The sequence below is a fragment of the Urtica dioica genome, chromosome 12, assembly GCF_054948205.1.
Source record: "Urtica dioica subsp. dioica isolate 48M chromosome 12, U.dioica_male_clone48M_v1_H2, whole genome shotgun sequence".
Taxonomy (NCBI): domain Eukaryota; kingdom Viridiplantae; phylum Streptophyta; class Magnoliopsida; order Rosales; family Urticaceae; genus Urtica; species Urtica dioica.
This window is the reverse complement of record NC_142767.1, coordinates 20,938,553-20,951,795: the sequence shown is the minus strand read 5'-3', so window position 1 is coordinate 20,951,795 and position 13,243 is coordinate 20,938,553. Positions and strand designations below refer to the sequence as shown.

Genomic DNA, 13,243 nt, shown 5'->3' with positions numbered 1-13,243 from the left:
CAACTATTAAAATGCATCAATTATCCCCACGGCAACGCGCGGCTAGACCGCTTGTTATATATATAAAGTAGAAGAATTACCTTTACTCACAAAACAATGTCCAGTATTTTTTATTTTTAAAATTTTCTTTTTATTTTTAAGAAAAAATAAGAGATTTGACCTAGACACAAATAGTGTTCGTATCGATTTTTTTAATAAAAAAATATTAAAAAATATCTCCAATAAACTTTAAATACATTTTTTCAAACTTAAATATTTATGTACATGTCTCTATATATTTCTTATTTTAGACTAAAATATATTAATAATTTCGCAGCAACGCGCAAGACATACTACTTATTATATATATAAAGTAAACGTGACGTGAGCAAGGAGAAGATAATGAATGGGGAATTCTCTTCCATTCTCTTTCCTTTTAGGGAAGATAAATTTCTCTTCTCCTTAAATAAGGGAAGAGAATTCTCTTATCCTTGCAATAAAGAGAAGAGAAGAAAAGTAAAAAAAATGTCTTCTCCCCCCTCTTCCCCTTTATTCCATTGGTTGATTTTTTTTTTTTAAATCTGAGCCATTGGATTGTTAACCGTTGGAGATCCAATGACACAGATTTTTTGACCGTTGGAGCCCAAAAGTTACCTTTTTTACCGTTGGACCCCCAGAAAATAATACAAAATTAACCCCCTCATTTTTTTCTCTATAAATACACAATTATTTCTCACAATTTTTTTCCCACAAATCACTCTCAAACTCTCTCATTCTTCTAAATCTCTCTCAAAAGTTTTAAAATTCATTTCACCACAAGATTTATTATATAGTTATAAATTTTATCATATAGTAATAATTTTATTATATACTTCAATATCTCATAAATCGTCTAACTCATCCCGATCCCATCATCCACCTCCTCTACCCCAAAACACGCCTCCCACAATTCATCCACCACCCCATGATTCCCCGACCATCCAATTTCCTTAAAATTGGTTAGGATTAAACCAAATTCTTAATAACTTGTGTAACCACCGTATTCCTCCGCCACAAGTGAAGGGCTATTAATAAAATTACGTGGTACCGACCACGTTTCCCTTAAAAAAAATTATTAACACACAATTAAATAGAACAACACACTTATATGTCATGAAACAATTACACACACAAGTAAATGACTTTGAATTTCAATCCCTTCGATTAAAAACACTACAAATAAAATAACATTAAAGAATATTATATTTGAATATAAAATATATTTAATTTGTTTTTTAGGGGAAGAGAATTCTTTTTTAAGAGAATAGAATTTCTCTTCCCTTTTGTAAGAGAATTCCCTTAAAAAAAGGAAAATAAATTCTCTTCCCTTATTGTAGAGAATTCTCCACCAAAAGAGAAGAGACCAACTCTTCTTTCTTTTTTACTCCGTTTAATATAAAGTAGATGAATTCTTTCTAGAGACAAAAATATTGTTCAATGAATAGTGTTTTTTTTAATAAAAAAAATAAGAGATTGAATTCTAAACACAGATAATTTATTCGTATCGATTTTTTTTTTGACATGACAGTTTATCACTATACATAATAATATATTTTTGGGCCCCTCACACTAAGCACACATGGCATCGATATTGATGTGGTCTAGGTATATATATATATATATATATATATATATATATATATATATATATATATATATATATATATATATATTTTCTCCTTTAATCTCTTGTCACACTCACACACAAAGAAGCATTTGCGGTAAAAGTGAGACTACGAGTCCAACCAATATAGTGGGTGTATTCGTATTTGAAGGGTCTTCTAGATAAATAGTAGTTGGTTAAAATTTATGAAATTAATAAAAATAGGGGTTATCCTAAACTATAACATCCATACTAGTTTAGAATTAAAATCCAATATGTCTAATTTAATCCAAAACTATGATTACCTTGTATTTTTTGGTACAAAATAACCCTAAATAAATATTGATTTCTTTTTATTATCGTTTTATTTACTCTCTCTCTCTCTCTTCCTCATTGTGCTTAGCTAAGAAGGATTTCACATTTTTTAGTGGCTTCATACGCAAGGACGATTTTTAGAATTCTGAAAATTCTGTAAATTTTTTTTGAAAAATCTGGGAAATCGTTGAAGATTTAAGGGATGACATCGTTGTCTTTTTATTGATATCGATGTCAATTAAAGACAAAAATGTCAATAAATCTTTAAACGAATTCGTAGATTTTTTTTTCTTCCGTTTTTTCGAGATTTCAAACTAACACAAGACGTATATGCGCCCGTTCTTCATATTAAATGAGATAATTAGCAGAGAGGAAGAGAATTAGCGTTTTTTTTATTGCTATATTTATGGGGTTATTTTTGGATATTAAAACTGTTGGCAATCTTTGTCTGTTTTGGTTGAAAAAGCGAAAACAAAGATTGTTTGTTAATATTCATAACTTATGATTGAAACAATGGAAAAAAGTAATTATTGACTAGTTAATATTATACAAATATGGACTATTTATTGAACATGTTTGTCAAAAGTCGCCATTCGTTGACCAGTTTGAGTCGTATATAGCATTACATGTCAAATATATCAATTTTAATTTTTTTCTTCTTCTTTCTAATGTAAGTTTACACAATCGATTACATCAACCATTAACACAAATTGCAAATAACCCTTTACATGTCTGTGCCAAGTGTTCACCCACTTATTGACCTGTTTGAGTCGTATATAGCATTACATGTCAAATAAATCAATTTAATTTTTTTTTCTTTCTAATGTATTTTTTTTTACAAGTTTACACAATCGATTACATTAACCATTAGCACAAATTGCAAATAACCCATTACATGTCTGTGCCAAGTGTTCACCCACTTATTCACCAGTTTGAGTCGTATATAGCATTACATGTCAAATAAATCAATTTTTTTCTTTTTTTCTTTTTTCTAATGTATTTTTTTACAAGTTTACACAATCGATTACATCAACCATTAGCACAAATTGCAAATAACCCATCAAGTTTATTGTTGTGAGAATTTAGTCCGACTATATTTGATGTGCTTTTGTAGTGGGAAAATGAAAACTAGTCCATGCAAACATTAGCTAATGACAAAGAAATACCTACGAAGCAAGAAGAAAAGATGCAACCAATATTTTATTTTTTAATTTGATATTTGGGAAAAAAGAAAAAATAATTTTAATATATAGTTATCTTAAATGCAGTATGACGTGTACACTCGAAATACATAAAATTAGGTAACATGAAAAGTCTCCCATTCACATTACTGATAGTGATCCATGCAAAAAAAAAAAAAAAATAGTGTTGATTAAATAATCAAATCAAATAGCAATCAAAGCCCCCTAATGTATCCAAATAATCTTTTAATCTTGACACTACCAAATTTCCATATTATAGACGAAAATTGGAATGTACAAAATATATGCCCACTTTCAAAAGCCATTTTGATTGATTTTCTATTTATTTAATAAAGTAATATTATATATATTCTTTCACTTCTTCAGGTGTCGATTTGCACTTAATATTAGTGTAAATTTGAATGAAATTTCTATAGACTAACCATGGATGCCAAGATTTGTAATAAGTTGTGGGATAACCGATTTTCAGAAAAAGAAACGCACCAATATGTGTCACAAGTGAAAATAATGTTCTAAATTATTGCACAATAGGCCACCGGTGAAAAATAATATTTGGAATCGCACAAAATTGGATTGAGGAAGGTAAATGTGTAAATTAATGGAGAAGATATTCGAACAAACCTCAATAATCCAACTTTTAATTTAACTCATATTATTCTATCTGAAATGTGGTCAATGTCATACCATTATTTATATTCAGGGCAGTGGTATATATATTGAGTATTGACTACGGCACTACTGGTCTCTCCCCCAGCTTACAATATGAATTGACTTAAATGCAAATATATTGACTTGACTTTGAATATTCGAGTTAGGGAGATCACTTTACGAGATACAATCTCAAGGCACTTATAAATTACTATCACACAAGCTCAAGCTAATAAATTACTATCAATATGAATCCAGACCCATAAATAAAAATAAGGTAAATGTTAATAGCACAAATCAACCGAGTTGGTGAATATATCAATAAGATTATGAATAAGCAATTCTTATATTATTACTCTCAGGTATCAAGTATCAACTTTGAGAAGAAGAAAAAAAAAACCTTGAAAACAACACAAAAATAACTCAGTAATTCGAAAGAAAAAAAAACACACTTAGTAATTATCTTTAAACAAAGAAAAAGAAATTATATAGAAAGCTCAGCAGATAACACAAGCATTGGAATATTCTTCTTCTGCTCCAACACAGCAATATAGCGGAGGCTGAGCCGGAGGGTAGTGACGAGGCTCGTAATAAGCTTGAACGAACTCTGGTGGATCTTTCTTTGGCTCTTCTTTCTTTGTGGGCCCCACTTTGATTATCTCTGCGTGACAATGCTTCCTCAACCTGCTCGCTAATCGCACCGGATCAATATCTCCGGTCACTGTCAGCCTCATTTCCTTCATGTCCATCGCAACAGAAACAACACCTGAGAAACATACCACGTTTGATGATCAAAACACAAGGTCATATATTTTCATTAATTATCTCAGTCGATTATATATATTCTATAGTGAACTAAAAAGTACCAGAATGACCAGAAGCCACTGTCATGACTTTCTTCTTGATTTTGTCATCATGGAAGTTCAGTTTCATCTCAACTACCTGTTAACATGAATAAAGAAACAATTCATCGTTATTAAAATCAGAGAAAAAATAAAATGGAAACTAATTAAGGAATATATATAAAATTATTCTAACCTTCATTGTTGTATCGTGGCGTAAAGGTATATATATATATATATATATATATATTCAGCTCTCGTAGGCGAACAAGAGTGTTAATTGGATTGGGTATACTGTTAAATATTTGTGAGAAAAACTTGGAGTGCGTATTGGTATTATTTATAGGGTGGAATCAAACTCTCGAGTCAATGAGTCAATGAGTGTTGTAAGGTCTCCTCCCAAAAAAAAAAAAACAAAAAAAACAAAAGAGTGTAGTACTTAACTAATAAGTAAGGTCATAATAACTACCGTCATTATCTTCCCGCGTCCAGTGTGGGACCTACTCCTTTGAAATATCGCCGTTTGTTGTGGCGGAAGGACGGACCGCGCTACAACGAAATGAGCTAAATTTATTGAAAGTTTTACTCTCTTGTATAGCAAGTACAAGCCACGCGGAGAGGAAGACCTTATTCATGTATAGACTATAGAGAGATACATGTGCTAGTTTTTCAGGTGCTGTCTTTTACCTTAAACGATGCGTTTCGTCCAGTTTTCATATCAAATGATTGTTGTTTTTTTTACATGTGCTAGTTTGCATGAGTTCTATTATAGACTTAAATCAGCGAACGTGCAAAATGTTCCCACAGTGGGGCCGGAATATAAGATATGTATTCCCACATAGCAGTACGTCCTGAATAGATGTACCCGCCATGCAATTTCAATGAGAGAGAGAGAGAGAGAGAGAGAGAGAGAGAGAGAGAGAGAGAGAGAGAGAGAGAGAGAGAGAGAGAGAGAGAGAGAGAGAGAGAGAGAGAAGAGGCACACCATGTTTTTATTTTATTTTATATACATGATAAATAATGTATTATATAGTGATTTATATAAAATAAAAGAGGAAATGGCGGCAAAAATACTTATATTTTTCGTTTGGATACATTTAAATACCTATACTTTTTTTTCGTCGGGATAAATACCTAATGTTGACATTTGCTTCCTCCGTTACTACCAGTTCTGTTAAGTATAAACGTAAAGACACGTGTCTATATCCTATGAAAGCAAAAAAAAATTTACCAAATATTTTATTAAAAAAGGAGGAATGAATTAATTGTTTGTCTGAGTATTAAATAGAAATTGAATTTATTTCAAACCTACTCAAATATTAAAAGCCCCAAACTTCTCAGAAATCGTCATTTTTTTCAAAACGCCCAAAACGCCCAAAACCCTAGATCGAAAGAAATCATATTCGAACCAGAATCTTCAACTTCAAAATCGTGAAATAGTTGTTGTTGGAACCGTCGATCGATTTCGATTTATCTCAGTCTTCATCTTCTTCTTCTCACTCGTCTTCTTCATCTTGAAATCGCGAAATCGTCATGGAAGAGGAAAAGTGGAGGTATTCGTGTGACTGTGGCGTTCCGCCGGTTCAGTTGTGTTCATGGACCAGTGCAAACCCTGGTAGGAGGTTTTACACGTGCAGGAAAAAAAAGGTACGCAATTTTATTCTGAACCTAGTTGTGGAATACATTCATTTTTTTTCTTCTTTTCATTTGTTTAAGTTTTGGTTCGTAGAATGAAAGCGGGTGCACTTTTTTTCGGTGGAAAGATCCTGAAATGTGTGCAAGATCCAAGGAGATAATTCCCGGATTGCTGAGGAACAAGAACAAGCAGGACTCTGAGATGAAGTTGCTTCGAACTAGGATTTTCAGGCTACAATTTGTTTTAATTATTGTTGGTCTTCTGAGTGTGGCGTTATGTGTAAAGTGAAGGAGTGTAGTATCTTTTGTAATGAATGTGAAATGAAGACTTGGTTTTAATATGAAAGCTCTGTACTGTGAAATGAAGGCTGTGTACTATAGTACATTTGAAGGTTGTGTACGCTTTTGAATGTGAAATGAAGGCTGTGTACCTTTTGTAATGAATGTGAAATGAAGACTTGGTTTATGTATTGATCAATGAAATGAATTATATTTGATTATGTACTGTGATATGTGTTGAATCTGAAAGAGGAATGCTTGTTGAATCTAAATTACATATTGTGATATGTGAACAAACTACACAATATTTTCCAAAAGAAACTGTACAAGTTCACAGTGCACATTTCCAAAACAAAACAGAAGTAGTGCACTAATATTTTCCAAAAAAAACTGCACAACTTCACACTGCACATTTCCAAAACAAAATAGCAGTAGTGCACTAATATTTTCCAAAAAAAACTGCACAACTTCACACTGCACATTTCCAAAACAAAATAGCAGTAGTGCACTAATATTTTCCAAAACAAACTGCACAACTTCACACTGCACATTTCCAAAACAAACTGCACAACTTCACACTGCACATTTCCAAAACAGACTACACAATTTCACAGTGCACTAATATTTTGCAGCTGAAATGAAGTATTAGGGCATGGACGTGGCTGAGAAGATGAGGTGTTGGACTTGGATTTTTGTCTCGCCCGTCGTTCATTTCTTTTCACAGTCTCTGGGGTAGGGTTACTCTTGGGTGGTCTTCCTCTTTTCTTTGTTTCTTTTACCTGCAACGAGTTATGCTATGTGTTATGAGTGTGAACAAGTGAAGTGAACTGTGAAATATGATACGGGTTACCTTCTCGACACTCGCATTTTTGCAAGTTGGTCTTGAATGTCCAGCTTGTCCACAATTGCTACAATGGATGACTTGTCCCTTCCTAGTATGCTTCTTATCAGAATTCCCAGGAGGTGGCTCGTCGGAAGCCTTGGTCCTCTTTTTTTTTGGTCTGCCCGGTAATGCTATATCCGGTGGTGGTAAAATGTGATTTTTTCCAGGTTCCGGCCATTTGTCCGGACTGCTCATGGGCTCTATAATGCCACTATACGCTGCAGTAAACGCCTCCTTTTTATACCAATCGTCGATGAATTCCATGGTATCTAGTCCGGATGCCCAAATACAAGCCAATGCATGAGGGCAAGGAATGCCACTTAGTTCAAACCCCCGACAAGTGCATTGTTTGGCCCTCAAGTCAACGACAAAGGTCTCAGCTCCAAGAAAAGTGACCTGAAATTTGGCATTACCTACAATATCCAAGATTATCACACTTTCAACAATACTAAAAAAAAACAAAATTAATCACACTGTCAACAATACTAACTCAACTAAAAAAAAACAAAGTTAATCACACTTTCAACAATACTAACCTGCTAATGTAGATTGACAATGTCTTGCCATATTCTTGTGTTTCTCAATGATCTCTAATACTCGCTTGCCAACTGGGTAATGCCATTTCTCAGCTAAGTTTCTTTTCGTTGCAAATCGACACATCAACCAAAATCTGATCTTTTCGAGGAGAGTCACTATCGGCTTGTCTCTTGCAGGCATAATAGCTGAGTTGAAGCTTTCACATAAATTGTTTAAAAGCATATCACATTTCACTGTTGTTCTGAAATGTGATTTGCTCCACTCTTTCGGATCTTTCTTCAACAGCCACTCATAAGCCTTTACATCATCTTCTTTGATAGCATTCATTTTGTGATCGAAATCTGGCTTTGTTGTTGCTCGTGCACAAGACCATAACATTTGTTTTAACAGCAGCCCACTATGCTCTTTCTTGAAGTTTGCATGCAAATGACGAACACAGAACCTTATCTCAGCACCGGGAAACACGTCACCTAAAGCTTTCTCCAATCCTTTTTGTCGGTCACTCATCATTGTGAACCGACTTTCATTCTGAACTTCGAGATCCTCATGAAGAAGCTTCATAAACCATGTCCAGGTCTCTGTGTTTTCCTTCTCAACCACTGCAAATGCTACTGGATATTGAGAATTATTTGGATCAATCCCTATTGCAGCAAGTAACATACCTTTACAGTAGCCTTTCAAGAAACACCCATCGAAGCCTAACAACGGTCTGCAACCCTTGTTGAATCCATCTTTACATGCTTTGAAGCATATGTACACTCTCTCGAACACCCTTTTCCCGTGATCGAGGTAAGTCTTCAATAATGCAGTGGTACCTGCACATATACACACCACAATTAAACATAACATATTATGTGTGACTTAAACATAACATATTATTATCCAACTTAATAATACCTTTGTTAGTTAGTGTTAATTGCTTGCAATAATCGTCTAAAATGGCGTATTGATCCTTCACCGATCCCTCTAATGCTTCTCTAGCTTTGTTTTTTGCCCTATAAAACTTGGTCTTGGAGACGTTGCTGAAATTCTGTGCGCACACCATACTCTTGAAACTTGTGTAGTCCATACTCGGATTGAGACGAAAATGCTCCAAAAAATGCGACGCTAACCACCGACTTGTCACGAGCTTGTTATCGAACACAATACCACAGTCGTGTTTGTCTACTAAGGTATTAATCCTAATGGTCTTGTTATCAGAATTCTTAACCTTGGCATATATCACCCATTGACAACCTTTTCCTCTACACTTTGCACGTAATCTATTTCGGTCGTTGAATACATACTTGAAGTCCCTATTGTTCTGAATAAATACTTCTTTTAGAACCTTCCTCACATGATCCATTGATGGAAATTCCATACCTAGTTTGAAATTAAAGTCCTCTAACCTTGACCGTGGATTGTACTATTTTTTTCTCTTCCGACTTGTCTCAGCTTCATCGTCGCTACAGAGACTATCCAACTCGCTCTCATTCCACGAACCGTCCGACTCTTCCTGGGCATCGTGGACGATGTTACAAACCTCGTTCACGGACGACCACCATTGATGAGGTTGAGTTGTGTTTTGAAGGTCGACCTCGTGCTCACCATCGTCTTCATACTCTTCCTCGCCGAGTTCGAATTCCTCTTCGACATCACTACAATCCTCTTCAGCCATCGTCGATTCCAGTTTAATTTTCAAATTTCTGATTTGGGGCTTTAGGGTTTTGTTTTGTTTTTTGTTTGTTTTCTGAAATGAATATACTGTAAAGTGTAAACTAATACCAAAATAACGTATACGAAACATAAATAACCAAAAAACATGAAAATAAATAACGCAGTAACGGATTTTAATTCTCAAAGTAATCTAGACCGTCCATTCACAACTGGTAGTAACGGAGGAACCAAATGTCAACATTAGGTATTTATCCCGACGAAAAAAAAGTATAAGTATTTAAATGTATCCAAACGAAAAATATAAGTATTTTTGCCGCCATTTCCTCAAAATAAAATAGAAAATATATATATTATCATCAATATCTATAAAATAAAATAGAAAATATATATATTATCATCAATATCTATAAACGTTTATACAAATATAAATTTTATATACTTTTGTGTTGAAACCTACTTTGCAGCTAAATATAAAATAATATTGGGCCAGTTAGTTATCTAACCCAAATTGACCACCTCTTTTAAAATTATAGCCTAACTATTACTTAAATTAGTTAACTAGCCCAATTCACTACCAAACAATATTATATTCCTATTTTACCCCTCATCAAATACACAACAAAATTTTCGGATCCGACTCCAAATCCTTCAATCCTTTTACGGCGTGGACATGTGTCGCAGTTCTGAAAGAGAGTATTGTATATGACATTGCATACCACAACAATAGATTTTACGCCATGCGAATTACAGGGCATCTCAGATCCTTTAGAATTTCCGAACAAGGTGTACGAGATGTGGAGTTAGTAGCAGATGAGTTTCCATTCGACGACAGCGACGACGACATTGACGATGATTTTAATATTGATAATGATAAGAATTTGTACCTCGTCGAGTCATGTGGAAAGCTACTACGTGTTGATCGGTACTTAAAGTTTTCTAGCGATGAAGTTCGTACAACTTCTAAAGTCGTGATTTACGAATTGGACACCGATGGACGGAAGTGGGTTGAGATCACAAGTATAGGCGATTTTGCTCTATTTTTGGGTGACAATTCTTCTGTCTCGGTTTTAGCTTCGGATTCTTCGGGCTGCAAGCGAAACTGCATATATTTTACTCACGACAATGATGGGTCGTCGGAGAGTGTTTGCGACTTGGGAGTATATGATCTTGAAACAAAGAAGATGATTTATTTGGATAACGTTATAAGCATGGCTAATACGTTGAACGGAATTCCGATATGGGTGGTAGCCCCGCGTAGTCGACAAATCTAGTTTTGCTTTTTTTTTTTTTGTTATTTAGTTTAATTTTTATGCGAGTTTATTGATGAATTGTTTTTGTTCTCTGGTACAAAATTTTAATGAAATGCTTTATCTGAATATGTATCCATTAGCACAAATTGCAAATAACCCATCAAGTTTATTGTTGTGCGAACTTAGTCCGACTTTTGATGTGCTTTTGTAGTGGGAAAATGAAAACTAGTCCATGCAAACGTTGGTTTTAAATCCCGGGGAACCGGTCCGGTTCCCCCTTTTTTGAACTCCCCGGCACCGGAACCACCAAAATCGGAAGTTTCCGGTGGTTCCGAGGGAACCGGACCGGGAACCAGTGAGGAACCCGGTTCTCACTTCCCGGTCCGGTTCACTTAAAAAAAAAAAAAAAAAACCGGCTATAAAAATTCGGATTCCCCTAAAATGTGGTCATTTGGGTCGGTTTGATCTAGACAAGTACTTTCCGCCGCGAGCCAAGCATTTTTTTCCCAGATCCCGCTCGGATCCCGCCAAACCGCCACCTTCCCGACGCGAGCACAACCATTTCCTCCCAGATCCCGCCGAATCCCGGTGAGGTTCCCGTCGTTTTTAAGTTTTTTGATGATTTTGAGTTTAAATCTTGAAATTTCAAGATCAAACTTCCAAAAATAGGGTTTTAATTTTTTGCAGGTATTTGAGAAGAAGAAGAACTCGGGAGTGAAGAGACAAGAAAGAGAGAGGGTTTGTATAATAAATTAATAATCTTAAATGGTTTGTCATTTCTCATGCATGTGTCATGTCCACATTTCTTTATTATATATTTATTTAGTTCTGCACTACAATGAGTACTAATTACAATGAGTAAATAGGACAAAATGACCTAGTGGGAATGGGCTTACTTACAAAACAAAACATAATTGGGCTTTTTGGTTTGTACTATTTAACTTAGTTTTTGTTGTGTTTGTAATTTGGTAGTGTGTTGAAACATTGTACACTATTTTTAATTTTATGAATTTTATCCTACGTACTTTATATGTTTTTTGTATATTTATTTTATGAATTCTCATCGGTAAATACGGTATTTGACGGTATTCCTCTACGGTAACGGTAAGTTCAACGGTACCGATTTTCATTTTTTTTTCTGCTTTCCCCGGTATTCCTTTACGGTACCAGGGGTTACTAGTAAATTCTGAAACTCGGAACGGTAACGGTAACGGTATTTCGATCCTTGCGTTGGCTAATGACAAATAAATACCTACGAAGCAAGAAGAAAAGATGCAGCCAATATTTTTTTTTTTATAAATTTGATACTAGGGAAAAAAGAAAAGATAATTTTGATATATAGTTATCTTAAATGCAGTATGACGTGTGCACTCGAAATAAATAAAATTAGGTAACATGAAAAGTCTCCCATTCACATTACTGATAGTGATCCATGCAAAAAAAATAAATAGTGTTAATTGAATAATAAAATCAAATAGCAATCAAAGCCCCCTAATGTATTCAAATAATCTTTTAATCTTGACACTAATAGCACTCCACCGAATTTCCATATTATAGACGAAAATTGGAATGTACAAAATATATGCCCACTTTCAAAAGCCATTTTGATTTATTTTTTATTTATTTAATTAAATAATATTATATATATTCTTTCACTTCTTCTGGTGTCGATTTGCACTTAACATTAGTGTAAATTTGAATGAAATTTCTATAGACTAACCATGGATGCCAAGATTTGTAATAAGTTGTGGGATAACTGATTTTCAGAAAAAGAAACGAACCAATATGTCACAAGTGAAAATAATTCGTTATAAATTATTACACAATAGGCCACCGGTGAAAAATAATATTTGGAATTGCACAAAATTGGATTGAAAAAGGTAAATGTGTAAATTAATGGAGAAGATATTTGAATAAACCTCAATAATCCAACTTTTAATTTAACTCATATTATTCTATCTGAAATGTGGTCAATGTCACACCATTATTTATAGTCAGGGCAGTGGTATATATATTGACTACGGCACTACTGCTATCTCCCACAGCTTACAATATGAATTGACTTAAATGCAAATACATTGACTTAACTTTGAATATTCGAGTTAGGGAGATCACTTTTTACGAGATACACTCTCAAGGTACTTATAAATCACACAAGCTCAAGCTAATAAATTACTATCAATATGAATCCAGACCCATAAATAAAAAAAAGGTAAATGTTAATAGCACAAATCAACCGAGTTGGTGAATATATCAATAAGATTATGAATAAGCAATTCTTATATTATTACTCTCAGGTATCAACTTTGAGAAGAAGAAAAAAAAAAACCTTGAAAACAACACAAAAATAGCTCAGTAATTCGAAAGAAAAAAAA

General features: G+C 34.0%; 2 protein-coding genes across 2 annotated transcripts; both read right to left on the bottom strand.

Moving 5' to 3' along the window:
* Nucleotides 1-3,893: 3,893 nt before the first annotated feature.
* On the bottom strand, nt 3,894-4,858 carry LOC149380218 (heavy metal-associated isoprenylated plant protein 12-like). The gene is made up of 3 exons (XM_089603757.1): nt 4,825-4,858; nt 4,653-4,728; nt 3,894-4,552 (listed from the first exon to the last, which is right to left on the bottom strand). The coding sequence occupies exons 1-3, from the start codon at nt 4,828-4,830 to the stop codon at nt 4,284-4,286; spliced, it is 351 nt and encodes a 116-aa protein (XP_089459883.1). The 5' UTR covers nt 4,831-4,858; the 3' UTR covers nt 3,894-4,283.
* A 2,292-nt stretch (nt 4,859-7,150) lies between these two features.
* On the bottom strand, nt 7,151-9,046 carry LOC149380217 (uncharacterized). The gene is made up of 4 exons (XM_089604113.1): nt 8,860-9,046; nt 7,962-8,777; nt 7,393-7,838; nt 7,151-7,321 (listed from the first exon to the last, which is right to left on the bottom strand). The coding sequence occupies exons 1-4, from the start codon at nt 9,029-9,031 to the stop codon at nt 7,151-7,153; spliced, it is 1,605 nt and encodes a 534-aa protein (XP_089460239.1). The 5' UTR covers nt 9,032-9,046.
* Between the last annotated feature and the right edge of the window lie 4,197 nt (nt 9,047-13,243).